Below are 20,398 nucleotides of genomic sequence, written 5' to 3' on the forward strand. Positions count from 1 at the left end.
CACCTCTCTTAATTAATGACGGACACACAAATAGAGTTCGGAGGTATTACGCGTTGCGGGTTCTGGTTTTGGAAGGTAGAACATTTCGAAAGAGCCTCGGGAAGTTTTTCAAGAACTGTACCAATATTTCTACAATATATCTGTTAACGAATTTTGAGATAGACAGAGAGTTTCTCCACCAAAGGCTGTGGCAGCAGAAGCATAACGTATACCATGGCACTTAGCTCTTCTTGTTAAATGTTCCGACTGCGTGCGACAACACAAAACAGTACAACTATTGCGAACAGAGGTCTCGGTAGGACAACACGTTAAATCATGGAAGCAAATGCGAGTATAAGAATACAACTCACGTGCACTGGTGCCCACCCTCCCCTCCTGACCCTTTGGTGGCACCACCGGTAAGAAACATTTCCCTGCGTATGTTTAGTTTGTAGGCTTCTCCAGGCATGGAAGTGACAAGCTTGTTTTTCATAATGAGTACAAACGACGCGCGAAGAAATCGGAACAGTTCACGTCTTTCTTTTTTATCAAGCCGGTCTTTCCTTCGTGCTTTAACTCTGCTGTGATTATGTTCTTATTTAAAGCTTATTCAGAACTACTTCTTTCCGTGAACCGAAGATTGGCCACAGACAGGTATAGGGCTTAATTGTATCTAATGCAGTAGTCTGGAGTAACACGTGCTTTCGTGTTTGAAAGTATTTGCAAGAAACTGGCATTCAGACAAAGAGGAGGCCATCTACAAAACCAAGCCAGAAATCGAAGTCAATGGCGTCATTCACGGTTTAATTCCCGGCTTATCTAATTGTAGCTAGAGAAACCCCACACACTACGGCAAATAGTTGAGCTTTCCTTCTCATCACATACACACACACACTCAACCACACGCAATTGCTCTGTCATGATATCACAGGTCAGCTGAACAAAGCGGATTTGCTTTACCGCAGCTGACCTCAAGAGACAGATATGAACTATTGAAGACTACTTTATGAAAAACGAATATCCTAAAGTGCTGGTTTCGCAAGATGGCGTTCAAAGTTAACAACAAACAACTACAACCTGTAAGTGGATAGAGCGCCTCGTGGACGCACATTTCAAGGAACGCTGCTGTCCCGTAGGTTGAATATACCAGCGAGCAACTCGCTTGCGTGTTCAGTGAACGTGATGTAGAAAATGCGCGCGTCCCGACAAGTAAGCTTCGAACCATCATTGCTGCGCTTGAAGTAACCTCTACCTAGAGCACTATTCCTCGGTGTTGTGGGTAAGATACCGTGTTAAGAGTACAATTGCCTGTCCATCGCCGATTAAGTGAATCTGCGAAGAGGATTGAAAACACGTCAGAATAAAATCAAGAAAGACCACACACGCAATGAAGCAGCGCTTCTGAGCACGTGAGTGAGATTAAGCGCAAATGGTAAATTGGGAAGGGACATATATACTGGTTAGAGAACGGCATTAACCTTGAAAACTCTATCTGGAATCATTCGTTGTTGTCACTACCCATGTTCTCTTCAATAAAGGCATTGTAAATTTGAATGGCACATAAGTCAAATTGACTGAACGGGCACTAAATCGAGTATGATAAGTTCACCGTTAAAGCACTACCATTCCGAATGTTGGTTTCATGTGGAATTCAAGACTTGGGCTATTTTTTATTTGGTTGCTAAACCATTCTTTGAATCAATGTCGGGCTTCAAATTGCTACAAAGCAAAATGTATTTACATTGAAAAATGCGCCACAGACTGTAAACTGTTAGCGCCGAGCGCTTTTGAATATTAAAGTTTGGGACAACCAAGCTTTCGCAAACCCTAGCTTTCTGTTCTCAAGCTTCGCGAGCTAAAACGTGTTTTTTTCTTTCTACAGAAGAGCTGCAGTATCTCATCAGCGACAGCGACTGCACGCACGTCCTTACAGACAGCAAGTTTGCAGCAAAAATTAAAAGTGCAACCTCATCTTTGTGCATAAAGGTACAGTCAATATTGTCTGTCTCATGGATGTAATCAGAGTGCGCGATGTTGATGCTATAGATAATGTGCTGAATTTTGTTTAACGTAAAAGGTTTGTGAAAAGGTGAAAATATACTCCACGCAATGAAATACTTTTCGACATATGCAACTACTGCGAGGGCAATCTACGCAGTGAGGGTTTTTTTTTTTTCTGCTATCTAGAGTGTTTGGTAATGTGCTGGCCGATACCGAAATTTGTTTTTCGGAGTCATATTTACGCGCATATCAGCAGCTTTCCTTGCCTATAGCACAAAGTCACCTGTTTTTAACCAGTCGCGAACCCAGGGAGGCTTTATCGTAACACCGAAGTTATTTTAGAGAATCTACGCGTTTGTATTCACTCTGTACTCTGCAGGAAATGGTCCAGACACAATACACATTATTTCAACATGACGCACTTTCCACGCTGCTACTTTTCTTTTTTAGAGCGATAGGACTAAGTTCAAGTGCGAGGAGAATGAGCAATTCGTCCGCCGTATCTTCTGCGGGTACGAATGCATGCGTGGCAGGGCGAGCCGATAAGAACGGCGGTGTGATGCGCACCGTCTTCCTGCACGTTCAATGTTAGAAGAAGTCACGTTTTATAGCGCCGCCATTAGCCTCTAGTTGGTTCGTATTTTTGGATGTGTGCTCACCCGAAAAATATACCTCGAGTGGCAGCTGAAAAAGGGGTTTGTGTCTGAATCTCCGCGCTCCAGAATTATGTTTTCTCGTACATTCGAATTGCTTCGAATGTGCCCTTCATTCGATGTTATTATCTCCACAGGTAGTGTTTAAGTCATACTTTAGGAATTTTCTGGTGAATTTTACTTTCAGAAATTGAATTGGATCAATAACGCACTCACTTTGTGCAGAGGGCTTACTAGAATGAGGATGTACGCGTATGCTGCATATCCGTACTGAATCCCGTCGTATTAGTCTTTTCCCTACTTTCCACCAATATTCTGCACGTCTCTAGCTTATCTCGAAGGCTGGCCGGTTTATACTTCCATCCACTTTAAATTCAAGCACTTCTGGAAATTGTACATTACGTAGTGTCTCGCTGGGTGAATTCCTTCACATTCCATTAAGATGTGCTGAGTGGCCTCCGGATTTTTGCTTTATGCTTCCATCCACTCTAAATCCAAGCACTTCTGGAAATTGTACGTTACGTACTGGTCTCGCTGGGTGAATTCCTTCACATTCAATTACCATGTGCTGAGTGGCCTCCGGATTTTGGCTGGGGCATAATCTAATTGCGAATTTTTGCTCCGATATGTTTTTAATTTTAGGCAACCAGCTCGAGTGTCAAATAGCAAGACACTTCCTTTCGTGTTATCGTACATATTTTGCCTTCTAATTTCTTTGTTATCATTCCTGCAAATATCCCTGATCTTTATCGCCATTCGCTATCTCTGTTTCTCTCACCTTATTTCTGCTTGTCCTCCTGATTGTCTATCCACACATTCAATTACGAGCTATGGAAAGAAGGATGATAGGTGTAACGTTAAGGGATAAGAAAAGAGCAGATTGGGTGAGGGAACAAACGCGAGTTAATGACATCTTAGTTGAAATCAAGAAAAATAAATGGGCTTGGGCAGGACATGTAATGAGGAGGGAAGATAACCGATGGTCATTAAGGGTTACGGACTGGATCCCAAGGGAAGGGAAGCGTAGCAGGGGGCGGCAGAAGGTTAGGTGGGCGGATGAGATTAAGAAGTTTGCAGGCATGGCATGGCCACAATTAGTACATGACCGGGGTTGTTGGAGAAGTACGGGAGAGGCCTTTGCCCTGCAGTGGGAGTAACCAGACTGATGATGATGATGATGATGATGATGATGATGATGATGATGATGATGATGATGATGATGACATTCAATTAACTTGTACTTGCTTGGCAACTTTCTTGACCTCTTCCTCCGTTCTGTGTCTACGCAATTTATGTAAAGATACTTATGCACTTTAGCCACCCATTTATGTTGATCAATGATCGTAGATGCTTCTTCAAAACTATTTTTGCTTTGCGCTTCTCTGACTTCAAGCAAGGCCCAACCTATGTCCCCGTGCACTACCTCATAAGTGGTTTTACCGTGAGCTCCCAAAACCAACCGGTCCCCCGATCTTTGGTGGGCTGGTTGGCATCCGTGAGAAATCCTGCTTCAGTCATTTTCGGCTGGCGCACAAGTCCAGCAAAGAGTTTTTGCTTTACCTCACGCACGAAGAAACGAATTTTCTTCCCTTAAGGCCATGGCCTCCTGTATTTTCTGTGCCAGCCGGATCAAGGAGCAGACAAAGGGGACGCGCCGTCAATACAGTTGCGCGGGGCCGCCACTCCTCGCGGTGGGGGCGCCACTCACGTCGGGGTGCTACGCAGGCACTTTCAGCGGCGAAGTGGTGGTCGCGCGCCGCTCGTGAGGCAGGTTGCGCATTTTTTTTGTGCATTTCCTCTGCAATTTATCAGCGACCGCGAATAATTCATGTTTCAAACTGGCTGCTTCTTGTCAGGAACGTGTGCTCATCTTGTCAGGAACGTGAACATCATTTTTGGTACCTAAGCACTGCGTGCACGTCAGACAGAAAAACCAAACTTCTTTTATGTCTAAGCAAAACAAGAAATAAAATTATTCCCAGCATGGAAATGAAACAGAGTGAAGCATCAGCAGTTCACAACTTGACATATTTTCTCGACACTGGCTTCTGGAAGAAAGTTTTGTAGATGTCACTCTTGTCGGTGGCAGCGAAGGCATAGTTCACTTTTAGCGGCTTTATAAATCATGAGCACACCAACTTAGCTACATCATGGTGGTGCTGGGTTTTGGGGCAGTCAAGAAGGCCAGACTTAGAAACAGCTGGTACAGCTGCATCTAAGAACGTTTGCAGAAGTTTGTGAAGCGTTGGGCATTTTTGAAGGGCTGTTTGGACAAATATCCGCAGGGTCTCTAGGACGTGAAGCAGGTTGTCTGAAGGGTATAACAATCCACCTTTGTCCTGGTGACCCTTCATGTATGAAGCGTATTCCGGAAACAAGGAGGGCACTACACCTTTCTTGAGACGGCGCCGCTTGCCCTCCGCGAAGTCGGTTTCCTTGAAGTGCCGGCTACATAATCCTGAATAATTCGAAGTAGTGTTCGGAACCCAGTTGTCCCTCCGTATTACTCTCAACCACTGTTCCCGTAGCGCCATGTCTGCCGGAATCCCGTGGAAAGAGATGCCTTGAATCTTGCTTTTCGTATCTCAGCGGCAAAGCGGCACAAAGCAGTATGCCATTAAATCCTGCGAGGCAATGGTGAGCGGTTTAACAATGCGCTTCGATATTACAGTCGTATGCTTAAAATTTGCAGTGCTACCACACAAATTCGTCGAGCGCGCTCAGCGCAATAACAAAACTAAGATCTGTCAGTCTGAGAAAACGTGCCCGCAAATATTCGAATTGTACACACAGTACGCCACAGACAGATATAGGACTTTATGCAGGCTACAAATAACATTATTGCTATCACAAAATTCTTGGCTCACCGGTGGAACGGAACAGGTGGATCAGCATGCGCTGAGCGTCGCCGGTTTTCGGTCCCTAAAGCACGAAGTCAGCGCCTAAGCAGTGCTGTCACAACAACGCACACTAGCAAAATTAAGTTTTTTGCACGTGCGAGCCAAAGAGACTAAATTACCACCGTACAATGATCAAAATACGCGCAAGCGACTGACCGACAGCCCGGTGCGGCCGCGGAAGACGAATGCAGGCGACCCCGACGTGACTAGCGCCACCACTCGGAATTCAGTAGCGTAACAAACCGAGGTGCGCCGACGGCCGCAGAGGGTGCATTCGGCAGGCACAGAAAAAATAGAGGAGGCTGTGCTAAGGCATATATAGGCCCACGTGGCGGAAGAATCGGATCACCTTTTCCGTTAACACATTGGTGTACTCGCTAGGCAGCTGCACTTGTGCTTGCAGTAGGCGTTCGGCCCTCTCTCTTCTGATGATGCTTGTGAATGTCGTTAGGAACTGTTAGAACAGGTGACATGTCAATAATGAGAACTCTGTACTTTCAAACCACGTCCTGGGTGCTTCTTGCAACGAAAAATAGAAGTATTGCAGTCTCTCCTCAGCGTTCCACTTGTTTCAGGTTGACACGCTTTCGAATATCTCAAGCCTGGTCTCCACGTCTTCCGATGAAATTCCATAGTAAGTAGGAGGCGTCCCGGATCGTTGAAGCACGATCGGTGTAGGCGGCACTGCGGCTGCCATCGCGCTTGACTTCGCCTTGGCTAACTTTTTATTCTGGGGGCAAGTTTTGTAACCTGAGACTTGTTCGACGGTCTAGGATGGCATTGGTGTTGGCTTCAGGGTTCGGGCTTAGATGACGGCTTTGCGGGGGCGTTCAATACAGGGACGCACAAGCACATCCACCAGATGTCGTTGAAGTTACACTGAAGAAAACAGTAGCAAAAATTCTGCACCATAAATGTAATTCTTCAATGGGTGGACCTGTGCCCGGAAAGAAGCAGCAAGTCAAGCACAATGATACTGGCGACTACAGTCAGCGATCGTCGAAAATCTGATCAGTGGGTCAAGCGCGTCGGCTCTAGTACATGGCAGGTTCAAGGTTTCAGCGTACTCGCTGGTGCCTACGCCCCTTCAAAGAAGTCTGTTGGGAGCTCGGTTTGGCGAAGGCAAGGAATGCACATTTTAACAGCTTGAAAATAGAGTCGACTGGGTTTATTCAAGAATAACAGCAGGCATGCCGAGCCGATCTGGTGGCACTCCAGTCACGCTGCCGTCTTGGTTCCAAGAAAGAGCAGGGGGCAATGACCGCCACGGTAAACTGGATTTCCGATGCGAGTGGCAATGACCCCCACGGCGAGGTACGCCGAAGTGACGGACGGTCGCCACAAAGGCGATCCCGTTACAATACCGGAGGCTTACGTGCGCATTGTGCGAGGAATGAAGAGTGAATGTTCTAGATAGGTTGCTTTCACGCGGTCGCCCGACCCTCAACGCGAAATCACATAAAAGGGGCCGGCATAGGAAGGAGACAATGGTGACTTGATACAGTCGCGCTGCAGAAAGACGCGTGTGGCCATGTCCATTGTCGGGAAACTAAACACAGGCTGCCCGCGGGCGATGCGTGGGGGTGAAGCTCGAAGCTGGTCGAGCCAGGAATGCATCCCCTGAGCGGCGTGGACGATGGCGGAGTGTCTTGCTGGGTGCCGTAAAGCTGGCCTGGAACGCAGATTGCTGACCCATAGAGCAATTTGGCTCTAGTGACTCCAAGGTCAGCCTTGATTGTTGTTCGCAGCCCCAGCAGTACTAAGGGTCGCATTTCCACCCATTGCTGTCTGTTGAATGGGGCGTCAATGTCGCATCCAATTGTCGATGGAGAAGCTCGGCCATACTGTTGTTCTGTGGGTGATAAGCCGTGGTGTTAGGAAGGCTTGTGCTGAGCAGTCCCGCGAGGGCAGAAAAAAAGCTAGCTTTGGAATAGTCAGCCTCGGTCAGTAGTTATGCGCAAAGGACAGCCGTACCTCAATACCTGCGAAGTAAGAAACGCGTCCGCCACTGTTCTGACCATGCTGTCTTGTAGAGATGTCGTCTCAGGCCACCTTGTGTACAGGTCGACACACGTGCAGTGGCACCTAAAACCTTGACACGGTGTAAGAGTCTAAATGCATCAAGTCTGAATGCACATGATTGAAACGGCTCTCTGGTGGTCGAAACATCTCCACTGTCAAACTCGTGCACTGGGCCACTTTCACGGCTTGACAGGCTTGGTAGCTTCTTGCTCAGCTTACACATCTTTGTTGATCCCTGGCCAGACGAAGCTGTCTGTGATAAGTCTGCCTGTCATTCTGATTCCAGGATCGCTAAGACAGTGTAGTGAATAAAATATTGGCCTCCGAAACTGATCGGGCATGAAGGGGCGAGCAGCTGCCTGCGAAGTGTCCTACATGATCAATGTTGTTGATTAGGGAAGCGGCACCTCTGCTAGGTGGAGCGACGAGCCTTTTTACCATAATTGGCGAAGCTCGGGCTAGTTTTGCTCGGCAAAGGCCAGAGCTTAGAAATCCTCGGAGACTGTAGGCACAGTGCCAATCCGGGACAGTGCGTCAGCTGCCTAATTTTGGATCCTAGGGACATCGTTGATAATTGAATGGAACTTATCAGCCCCAGAAACTCGTGCAACTCTTCGGAAGGAGGTCGGAGAGGGGAAGTCCTCGATTGCTCACATCCGTGATTCCAGTGGCTTGATGCGTAGGGGGTAAATGCGATGACCGAGAAAACCTAGGGCGTCAACACCGGAAATGCATTTCTGGGGATTTAGGACCTAACTGTGTTCTGCCAATCGCTCACACAGAAGGCGAAGGTGGTCTTCGTCTGTGTGACTCGCAAAGAGAATGTCGTCGAAGTAGACAAAAATGAACGGGAGTCCACGCATAACCTCGTCCACGAACCATTGAAAAGATTACGCCGCATTCTTCAAACTGTTAGGCATACGGATAAACTCAAATAGGCCAAATAGAGTAGTGATTACTGTCTTCTTAGTGTCGCTGGGTTCGACGGGAATTTGGTGGTACGCGCTCATCAAATCGATCTTGCATATTTTCGTTCCTTCGACACGAGCGCCGAAAACATGTATGTGGTCCGCAATAGTGACATAGTGATAGCATGTCACTATTATTGTGTCATTATATGTCACAATAGTGATATTGATCCGCAATAGTGACAGCATTCGAACCTCGGTAAATCACCACAAGGCCGCCACTCGCCACTGTCCTACTTTGGAAGCAGATGGAGAACCGAAGACCAATTACTGGAGGAAGTACGAATAACGCTGAGCTGAAGCATGAGTTCGAACTCATGGCGGGCGACTTCCAACCTCCGTCCAGCGAGCCTCCGTGGCCGCGCAGCGAAAGGTGGGCCGGTGGTGGTGGCATGATGCGTGATCTCGAGTTTTACGGGCACTACATCGTTTCGGGACTTCGTGAGTTGCGGGTACTCTTCAAGCATCTTGTCGTACGTTGGGACCAGCCAAAACATACGGATGCCAGATTAGTTGAGGCTGGACTGCAGGCCAAGTACAACGAGGGATGTGGCGTTATCCTTTAAGCGTTCATTGCGAACACTCACATCTAGGTTTAAATGGCTGAGGAAGTCCGCTCCCAGTATGGCAAAGCTGTCGTCGGCGATCAGAAACACTCATCTGTGCAAGCGTCGCAGTCCGATCTCTAGCGTTATTGACCGGAGCCCATACAACGTGATGGCAGTGTTGTTCACAGCGTGGAGCGTGGGTATGGACTTGCCGCGATGGCACTGTGCGGCCGTGGCGGGATGCGGTCGACTACGTAGAATAGGCGGCTTGCGCGAGGGCCGATGTCGCATGCTACTGTTAGCGACTGGCCAGTGCGTTTCCCGTCGACGAACAGAGCTTGGTGTAGTGACTTGCTTGTTATAAATAGCGACGGTGGTACCAGCACAACTGCAATGGCGAGTCTCAGGTGGCGCTGAGACTGTGAATGCGAATGATTGAGCCGAAGTTGGTTGCCAATGTTTCCAGCTTTTGTCAGCTCCTCCAGTGCACTGGTAAATAAATGGACTGTTTCCTCCGGGTGCGAGTTGGTCTCCTGGCTCTGAGACTATCGCAGCGGTTAGATGTAACTGTGCCACAGACGAGCAGCCGCTTATGCAGTCACCGAGTGCAGCTAGCCTATCGAGACTGCGCTCATGGGAACCGACCAGCCGGCTATAGGACTTCTTTGATGACGACTTTGAACTTGTGTGGAGCTGCAAGGTGAAACGGAGAAACATAAGGGCGTCCATGTCTTCGACCATGCCAATGGTAGGGCCACCGCGGAATACCGCCGTCGGTACGATTGTATTTCTACCAGAACTCGCTACCGACAACCTGAACTTACTTAAGCGCCGTGTGCGAGGACACAAGCGTTTGCTGCGCTCTGCGCTAAGCCACACCCTGCAGACTCGTCTGCCCCGACGGCTCTCAAATGCACCCATTGCATTTGGTCCCAAGCCCCTTCCTCAAAAGACTGCACGAAAATCATGAAGGAAAAGGCGGTGTTCAAGCAGATGGCGCCAGACCATTCCTCTCCTCCGAAAGCTGTTACCACCGATAAAAATCGACGCTCCTGACACTGTCAGACTTCAAAGAACACAGACGCCTATGTGAAGAGTATGCCACATCCGACAACACCTCATCTTCTTCCCCCAAGGCCTGGAAAATACAATCTAAATCTGTCAACGAGATCATGGCGGTGAATAATACAGCGTGGTCGGCACAACTAAAGCCACAGCCGAAGCCACAGCCACAACCAAAGCCACAAGAGAAGCCTCAGCCGATGCCACGGCCGGGCCCACTTCAAGTTATACAGCGCACGGATGTAGAGGGCACAGCGTGGGCTCTTGACAAATTGCCCGAAGTCCGGCAAGTAGTTGTGATGCTCCGGTCATTGATAAATACTTTTCGACTGCTCTTGAATAAGCTGAAGTTATGTGCGAGCACTGGGTACTCTCAATTCAGTGTTTTCAAGTCTTGATCAAGCACCATGGCTCACTTGCTGCATTTTATCCACAATGATATCCAAAAGGTAGTGGTTTACGCTAACAATATACCACCACGTACTGCAGCGTACTGCTGACGGCCATGGGCCCTTAGTTATCACTGGTGACTTCAATGCACATCTCCAGCTACGCTGAAGCGCCAATATTAGCTTCAGATCGCAGAATTATGGCAGGCCAGTGTAACGGCGGGGCAAATGTTCGGACTTGAGTTTCAAGGACCTTTTCTGCCAGCGTCTGGACCGCAGAACATACGCGGGGCCCTACCGTAGCCTGAGCGGAGCGGATTCCCGGGATTTGAGACTAATTCAGATAAACACCTACCCGCACCTCGGGCTGTGGCACGCCATCTGGCCTACGGCCTATCCCGGCCACTGCCCGTGGTGCGGGGGGAGCCAACTCTCACCCATGTAATGTGGGAACGCACGAGCAGGCCCCCGAAATTCAATTCCCCTGTTGAAATCCAAAATCACAAATATAGAGCAGCGGAAAACCATCCTCGCCGGCGCGGACCTGCAGAACCCAGAGTGGTCTCCTCGACCTGGCCTGGTGAGTAGCTCTGGCCAGTACAGTCTCGGAATAGCAACCTACCCACCTGCTCCCAACATCTCGTTCTTTTCACTGAATAAAATGCTATTTTCTCTCTCTCCCTCTCTTTGCACGCAGTCCAGCCTGCGCCCACACTGCTTCCTCTCTCCCTTTTGCCTCTTTCTATTCCTTTTTCCCTTTGCCCAGTGTGGGGTAGCAAACGAGACGCTAGTCTGGTTGACCTACCTGCCTTCCTTTTTCTTCCTCTCTCTCTCTCTCTCTCTGTCTCTCTCTCTCTCTCTCTCTATCTTTCTCTCTGTACAATCACTCTCTCTTTTGATCTGATTCGTGCTGCAGAGCATGTATAAGTAAGTGTTAATGAATTGTGATGCTTGTAAGTGTAAAGCGAAAAATAGCGTGAACTCCTTAGGTAATACTTTGAACTTCTTTGCAGCTACTGTTTGCTTTTTAGTTCACCTTCGTCACAGGACCTCGTTGTTCGAACCAGCAAAAACAATCAGCATCATGGTTTTTCAATCTGTTGGATCGCAGGGTTTGTTCGCTATGGGCGAGGTGGATGGTTTCGTGTGCGCGGAATCCTTTCGAGACTTGGACGAGGCCGGCTTCCGGGAGTGCCCCATCGAGGACCCAAGAGACACGGTCCTCGCAGTCGTCTACACTTCTGGCACCACGGGGCTTCCGAAAGGCGTCGAGCTCACGCAATACAGCTTCGTGGTCAACTATTGCGTAGTCAAGTACGTTGGGACTACACGCGTAGATGAATTTTCGCTCAAAAGTGCCCCGTCAGCGGTCTTTCCAAGTGCAAAAACAATATTCTCAGATAAGTATGGAAACTTTTCCAATGAAATATGAGAAAATGTACAAATAAATGATGAGTGGTTTTGATTTGGATGTTCGGACGACGTTGCGGGCCACCGCCCAATTCTTGAGTCGGGGGTTACGTAAGTTTGACGTAAGGAGAGTGGAATAAAACAGATTGGAATTGTTTCACGTTATAGGGCCTCAGGGGCCCTATAACTATCATCCATCTAAACTATCGTAGCGTTTCAAAGAATAAAGCACCACTCACAAAATGTTCACAATGTATTTACAGTGAACAGTGAAGATCGTCTGAGACGAAAAATCAACGAAATGTCGCAGGAAGATTTTTTTCCGGCCTTGATGAGTTAACTCTATATGAAATAAATGTGCGATGTGGACGAAGACGACGACGAACGAGCGAACAGTGGCACGGGCACTCCGATTTCCTGTACCTCACAACACGACTTTGAAACATAGGGCTCTAAGACTTTCGCCTCAAAACAGCTATGTACAGCACACATATAGAGTGCATGCTAAAGAACTTTAGGTGGCCAAAATTAAACTGGAGAACTCCGCTACGGCGTGCCTAATAATCGTATCGTAGTTTTGGCACGTGAAATCTCGCAAGATATTCTAACTTTCCTAAAGAACCAATTCATTACATTATATTATCTTTGATATAGAAAAAAAATACCACTTGGGAAAATCTTGGGCAAGTGTGCGCTTGGTGGTATTAAAACTCTAGTGTCATGATTTCAGTTATGCCATGGAGCCACCAATTCAGGTAACCAAAATGCGCAAGAACTCAGAGTGTTATTAGTTTTATTCTTTCAGACATTCAAGATTGCAAATACGTATAGGAGGGTTCGTTTACTCTGATGCCTCACATCTACGAGGAAGCTGTCCTAACGCGTTCTATCCTATTCCCGAAATAAGCTCCAGGGCGTCATGCAACAGGTGCTCCGGAACACGTTGGAGTTGCGCTCTGTGAACTATTACGGGGGCTGCACAGTGATAATACTTTTAGTCGAGGCGTCAAATACACTAGGCAAAATCATTTTTGCGCCAACTTTTTGAGTGAGTCAGTTTCTTGCGCAAGTTTGCAGACAGCGCTTCCTAAACAGAGTTGTGCGTGTATTGTAATGGTATACTTTGTGCAATACACCAAATCTCCTTTCTCTGCTCGCAGAGCGGGCATGCTTTACGACACTGCGGACGTGGTGCTTGCCTCGGCACCCATCACACACGTGTCAGGACTCCTTTGGACTCTGATGTCCGTGCTGAATGGAGCGACGTGCATTTTGACACCGCCCCTACTGAGACTCCAAGACTTGGCCCCTGTCGTCAAGAAACATGGAGTACGATTGGCTATATGATCTCTTTTGTCATGGGCTCTGGTAAATACATTACCAATGTTGGGACCAGTTCTACGTCGTCGTTTCGGCCAGGTTTCCCATGAGAAAATAATTGGCAAAGAGGATAAATGCAGCCATATGAAACGTTCAGAGACTTATACGCAAAGTGATGTCGTGCAGGCATTTAGAGGTTCTCAAAGCTACCCTGAAGGGCTGCCTAAGCATTACTTCGTACTCAGTTAGTAGGCGATAATTGTGCACATTTTATTCTCTTTTGTCATTTGTCCTTATCTCGCTGAAGCACGTCAGCAATAAATCTACATGAAGAAAGAGTTGCGCAATCCATATTTGTAACACAGGTTGCTGCGTCTCCCAAACTTTTTTAGCGTTTCTTATGCCTTAATTCACGAAAGGACTGTTACTTCCCACACCAGCACCGAGCCGTTTTGTCGGCCTTCTTCAGAAAAAGCCTCATGATCACGACGATCCCCTTAAATTCTTCTAATTTAGTCAACCCCTTCCCGCCACCACCACCAACTCTTGCCTTTCTCTGCCTCGTGATGCTGTTCGTTATCGTTCATGGAAGCTGTTACCCTACTCAGAGTTTCATACTCGCAAACCGTCGATGAGCGGCAGAGTGCCGTGCGCCTTTTCCTTTCTCGTATTGTCGCCACTGCAATTGCGTTTCCCTCGTTGCAGGTATACGTTCGGTTAGTGGAGAGCAACGCAAAACTGCCTATTACACACCTCGACACAAATAAGTACTTCTTTCCTGTATATGCACTGAACCGAACTGCAATGTTGGAAGCACAATTGCGGTCGTGACCGCGCAAACAAAAGGTAGGCGCCGGTAATTAATGGTTTCTGCGTAAGAATATATGATTGCGGCAACAGCCTTCGCGAAATATAAGAGGCTACCATAAATAAAAGGAAATTCTTTACAGACTTGTCACGTATTCCGGTACCGTTAAAAAGCGGTTTACTTCTCAAACCCACAGTTACCCAACTTAACTATGGTGGGTAGAACCCAGCTTAGCTAGGTAATTGCAAGCATGTAAACAAAACATTGACTCCTACTCGACGACCTATCCGTTGAGGTCTTTTCTTACAGAACATGAATAAATGATGTACGAACGACTGTACACAGCTGTTAAGCCGTTGGTGGTAAAGCGAAGACCGGAGGAAGCATTCTGGGAGTCACGGAACAATGCGACGCCATTGGGGTGAAATCTGACCGAGAACGCACGATTCAGATTGCCATTGTAGATTAAGGCAGGCTTTGCACTCTGCACTTTTAAAGGAACTATCGTTTGTCAACAACACATGCCCCGAAACAGCTCTAGTACGCAGAGGCGAAGCCATCCCTTCTGCTTGCCCTCGCGCCAACGACAGGACCGCCAGCTCCTCTCTTCGTGCTCGCAGGTGACGAGGGCGTTCTTCTTTCCCTCTCAACTTCGCGCCCTGTGCGAAGAGATGCGGCGCTCGGGGGAGCGGCTGGACACAATTCGCCGTGCGGGCGTCGGCGGCGCGCCCCTCACTCGAGCAACATACGATGCCGCCATGAAACTCTTCGGCGGCCTCCGGAGTCTGGTTAACGTCTACAGCCTCACCGAATGCGGTGGCGTTCTCTGCACGCCGTCCACGGACGGCGCCACAGACTTGGGCTTTCCCGCCCCCATGACCGAACTCAAGGTGCGCATGTCTTGCGTGTCGTGCGTAGTCGAATATTTTCTGGCTGAATTAAGTCTCTCTTAACAGCACAATCAAAGCAGAACCTTGATACAGCCCTTATATACAACCAGTCTCGACGATACGCAAAGTGTCAGAGCTGCTCTTACGAAGGCTTTCAGGGACTTTAACTGTACTTCGTGCGCAATTTAGTAATGCAGATATCAAAGCTTACTGTTTCGTCTCGATTCTTTACCTACAGAACTGCGTCGGGCCTCTTCCATTTCCTCGCGCGCACGCAACTCCAAATTGAGTAAAAATTTGCTAATCCTTGCAGCCACACGGTGGGCAATGGGGGATTCATATTTGATAGTGCGAATGAAAACACTGCCGTGCAGAAGTAATAACGCGACAATGCGTTTTGTGTAGACGTTTTAATTGGGGATATCGAATATGACCGCGTACGACCTCCCCCGGTATTGTAGCTTGCTGAACGGAGGGGAACCGCGCACGACATTGACCCACTTTACACGATGAAGTGAAACTACTGTTAAAACCATTTTTTTTTTCTACGACTTCGAAGAATTTTTCCAACAGTTCGTGGGTTTGGTAAAATTGGCGCGCAGATTTACTTATACACAGTTGTATTTAACACGTGGGTCCTTGGTTCGTGTGTTAGAATCCGATACAAAAACCGCGCGATATATTATATTTAAACATATCACTAACTTAGCTAATTAGGCATTTTAGAAAAATTGCTACCGCTGATACATTCCGTGGCCCATTCGCAACATTACATATTATTCCTCCTCCTGTTGTTAAGAGTTTAGTACTCGGTTCAGTCGTATTTCTCTATACCAAAGATGAATACATACAAGTGAAGCGCAGGCGAAGTGTAAAATGTAACTTTCAAATATCCGTAAGATAAACATTGAAATTTAGAAATAGCATAATGCAGCTATAAGATTTGCGTGATCTTTGCAATATCGCTGCTCTGTTCAGGTGTAATTTTTTCAAAGACTACGCTCGTTTGCAAAGAATTCGTGTTGTCCCTTTTTTTCTTCTTCTCATTTTGTAAGTTTTGCGTATTTCACCTTGCTGCGTCTTCTCTATTGCGTACCCTATAGTACTCGTTCGCCTTTCGCAGAAAACTTCTTTCTAGTCACTCCCTTTCCCGCTATACAGTTTCTCGTCTTGAAAATAGTTCCTAAATTTACGCCTCAAAAGTTCACAATGTGCTTTAAAGAGTGCTATATTTGAGTGTATAGTTTCTCGAGTGTTCTTCATGTGACGAGCAACTGCTGAAAATGATGTAACAGACAAATTTCCTCATGTCCGTAGGTGGTGGACATTGCGTCACGTCGGACGCTGGGCCCACACGAGATCGGCGAAATTTGCTTTCGCACTCCCACTGTCATGCGTGGCTACTACAAGCGGCCGAAAGAGACAGCGGAGTTCTTCGAAGGTGATGGCTGGTGTAGGACAGGTTGGTGCGATACCTATTCTGCTAGCTTGCCAGCAAGGCAATCTGCAACCTCAAATCAAAAACTTCGAGGGCGCTTAAGCTTCGCCTATAAGAGTGGAACGCGATACCAATCGAAGATCCCCAACTGCTTCTAACGCGTCCCGGAAATCGGAACTTATGTAACCGTAACACTTAACGGATAACTCCGTCCGCGACCACTATGCATGAAGACAAGCTTTCTGTTATAAAAGCGGCCTCTCGCGTGGGCCGATCCCGGAGGCAGTACACAGCCACGCACAAAAAAAGAATACATAATTTTCAGGTTTCTCTTATTGCTTCGCCTTATAATATTTGAGTCTGAGAACGTTTGACATAAACGGCATGATCTGTCGGTGTTTTTTCATAGCATTTGTTTGTGAGTTGTCATTCTCAAAATTCCAATGAATAACTTTGTCAAGAAGGTAAATCCAGGTATGATAAAATTTATTGATAGAATGGTGTGGCAATACAATCCGCATACACAGCCTGTCGTATACCAAGGTGTGACATACAGATGTACGTTAATATACACAGAAATTTTCGCCCATGGACAACTCCGGCGACAGCGACATCCATACCGGATTTTCCGCGACATGGGGTCCTTAGCCTTATCACGTTAGAATGTCTCGATCTGGAGACTGCACGTATTGTGGTAGGTCAGTCATGATGATGTTGCGATGGTGAGTAGGAATAGGTCGCATTTCTTTGCTTTTCTTGTGTTTTTGTTTTGTAGAGTAAACACACTACGTTCTAGGTGCCAAACAAAATGACAGAAAACAACCGATAACTTAAAAAAAAGAGGGAGATACAACAAAATGGCGAAAGGCAGCGAGGTTAACCAGAGGGGCGATCCGGTTTGCTACCCTGCACTCGGGAGAGAGGGGAGGGGGAAGTAAAGTGACAGCAAAATGTAGAGAGCGCAAAAATTCATACGCGTCACTTAAGACTGCTTACATGTGCGAATGCGAAAGCATTATAATTGCTTAGGTGAAACGTTTTCGATAGATGTTTTCGACATGCATTCAAGTTCTTTCTGCTGAATTCCATGTGTGCGTTTGCGTATGGGTTGGCCTCAGGCTGGAAAAATTCGGGCGATTTTCCTGCAGAACGATCTAATTAAGTCAAATCAAACTTTATTTTATGTCTCAACAAAGAGTGAAAGGGGAGTGGTTATAAAAAGCTGCATTAGTGCAGCTTGCCTAAGCCAGGCCCTCTACAGTACAATTCGACAGCGTGTAAGAGTAACACAGGTACATGATAGCTTAACATAGTCTAGGCACTTTACAGAAAATGTGAAGAAAAATAAACGTCCGAAACAGTAACATGGATGTATAGGCAGTAAATTGGGTTCCTTATGTAGCACAAAGAAGGAAAAAAAGGTATCAGGTACGTACAAAATAATTTCAAGAAATAAACTGTGGCATTGCACCTCAAATAAAAATGAAAACAAAAATGCTTAAATCAGACACATCTTACTCGATATAAATAGACAGGTTACGTATATATATATATATATATATTGTCACGTGGTGGTGACATTAAGAGCACAGTAGCAATACTGTGAAAGGCGAAACTGGATTTTATTGGGCGAACCTGTGCCCACAAAACAGGCTACACTTATAGCACAACGAGAGCAGCGAACACAGTGGGCGATCGTCGAGAAATCTGATCAGCGGGTCAAGCGCGTCGGCTTTTATAGATCAGTCGTCGAATGTTCCAGATTAACCGATGGGACCCGTGTGTCTTCCACAAAGTTCCACACTATTCGCGTCGCGCATACATGCAATCAGATTACACAAGTCGCGGTGAAAGACAGTGGACGCAACCATCGATAACATTCCAGAAACTTCGTTTACATGCAGGCGTGTCCTGCGCTGCGCGATAACATTTGTCAGGCGGCCAGACGTGGTCGCCCGATAAAGATAAGTACACGTGTCATTACCCCCCTCTTAAAAAGCATCGACCCTATGCTGCAAACAAACGAAAGTAATAAAAAATGAAGCACTCGTAGCAAAGAAAACTAGGAAGTTCGTCAGCGTCCATAAAAGGGTTTAAGGCGCACCACGTGGACCACTTCAGATCGTGCGCGGCGCCGCTGTGAATGCGATATGCCGTCTGGCACGACCTCATAGTCCAGTGCGCCAATACGTCGGATGACCTTGTAGGGTCCGAAATAGGGTCGCAGTAGTTTCTCACTGAGTCCTCGTCGGCGTATCGGGGTCCATACTCAAACAGGGTCTCCGGGCTGGTACTCGACGAAGCGTCGTCGGAGATTGTAGTGTCGGCTGTCGGTCCTCTGCTGGTTCTTGATCCGCAGGTGGGTGAGCTGTCGAGCTTCTTCGGCGCGCTGGAGATAGGTAGCGACGTGAAGGTTCTCCTCGTCAGTGACGTGTGGCAGCATTGCGTCGAGCGTCGTCGTCGGGTTCCTGCCGTAGACCAGCTTGAACGGCGTGATCTGTGCTGTTTCTTGCACCGCCGTGTTGTAAGCGAATGTTACGTACGGCAGGACGGCATCCCAGGTCTTGTGTTCGACGTTGACGTACTCGCTAGCACGTCGGCGAGGGTCTTATTCAGCCGCTCCGCAAGACCATTCGTCTGCGGGTGGTAGGCCGTTGTCCTCCTGTGCCTTGTCTGACTGTATTTCAGAATGGCTTGGGTGAGCTCCGCTGTAAAGGCCATTCCTCTGTCGGTGATGAGGACTTCTGGGGCGCCATGTCGCAGCAGGATGTTTTCGACAAAAAATTTCGCCACTTCGGCAGCGCTACCTTTCGGCAGTGATGACGGGAACAGCTTCTGTAGCTCCTCCCGCACAATCGCTCGGATAGTCTCGCGTAGGTCGTCGGTGGCCAGTGACTGAACTCCAGCGTAATTTGTCAAGTTCGTGCGGCGGTCGAATTGCCGGTTTCGCGTCTCGAGTGTCTTCTCGATGCTGGTTGCCTCGCGTAGAAACTCGTCGACTGTCTCCGGTGGGCTTCGTACCATTCCGGCAAAAAGTTCCTGTTTCACACCACGCATGAGTAGGCGGACTTCCTTCTCCTCGGGCATTTCAGGGTCGGCGTGGCGAAGACGGCTATTTCCTCCGTGAAGATCGCGGTTGTCTCATTTGGTAGCTGCACCCGGCTTTCTAATAGCGCTTGGGCTCGTTCTCGGCGTACGACGCTTGCGAATGTCTGCAGGAAGCCGTTTCGGAATAGCTCCCAGGTCGTTAAGGTGGCTTCTCGGTTCCCGAACCACGTCCTGGCCGTGTCTTCCAATGCGAAGAAGACATGTCGCAGTTTGTCGTCGCTGCTCCAGTTGTTAAATGTAGCGACTCTCTCATACCTCTCAAGCCAGCTTTCCGGGTCCTCGAACGTTGAACCGCGGAAAGGTGGAGGCTCCCTGGGCTGCTGCAGTACGACAGGGGACGCTGGAGCTGCCATTGGGGTGGACTTGGTGGCGATCTTCCTGGTCGTCTCAGGCAAAAGTCCGTGCTCCGGGGGCAGTCCTTGCAGCCTGCGGCTACCTCGCTGGTTCTTGGCGACGTTGGTTTTGTCTTCCGCGTGCGGGCTTGGGTCACGGCTTTGTGGGGGCGTCTGGTACATGAACGCAAAGCACCTCCACCAGATGTCACGTGGTGGTGACGTTAAGAACACAGTAGCAATACTGTGAAAGGCAAAACGAGATTTTATTGGGCGAACCTGTGCCCACAAAACAGGCTACACATATAGCACAACGAGAGCGGCGAACACAGTCGGCGATCGTCGAAAAATCTGATCAGCGGGTCAAGCGCGTCGGCTTTTATAGATCAGTCGTCGAATGTTCCAGATTAACCGATGGGACCCGTGTGTCTTCCACAAAGTTCTACACTATTCGCGTCGCGAATACATGCAATGAGATTACACAAGTTGCGGTGAAAGACAGTGGACGGAACCATCGATAACATTCCAGAAACTTCTTGTACATGCAGGCGCGTCCTGCCCTGCGCGATA

At 47.9% G+C, this 20,398-nt stretch overlaps 1 protein-coding gene across 2 annotated transcripts in view; it reads left to right on the forward strand.

Annotated features, from left to right (window-relative positions):
• Window positions 1-20,398, forward strand: part of LOC142579988 (uncharacterized) — a 49,075-nt gene that overhangs the window by 10,722 nt on the left and 17,955 nt on the right. For both annotated transcript variants that reach the window (XM_075690697.1, XM_075690696.1), the window contains exons 3-7: window positions 1,862-1,965; window positions 11,634-11,836; window positions 13,093-13,261; window positions 14,681-14,950; window positions 16,268-16,412. In XM_075690697.1, coding sequence (XP_075546812.1) covers window positions 1,862-1,965; window positions 11,634-11,836; window positions 13,093-13,261; window positions 14,681-14,950; window positions 16,268-16,412 — 891 coding nt within the window. The remainder of the gene's footprint in view (window positions 1-1,861; window positions 1,966-11,633; window positions 11,837-13,092; window positions 13,262-14,680; window positions 14,951-16,267; window positions 16,413-20,398) is intronic.

This window comes from Dermacentor variabilis, chromosome 4 (genome assembly GCF_050947875.1).
Source record: "Dermacentor variabilis isolate Ectoservices chromosome 4, ASM5094787v1, whole genome shotgun sequence".
Classification (NCBI taxonomy): Eukaryota; Metazoa; Arthropoda; class Arachnida; order Ixodida; family Ixodidae; genus Dermacentor; species Dermacentor variabilis.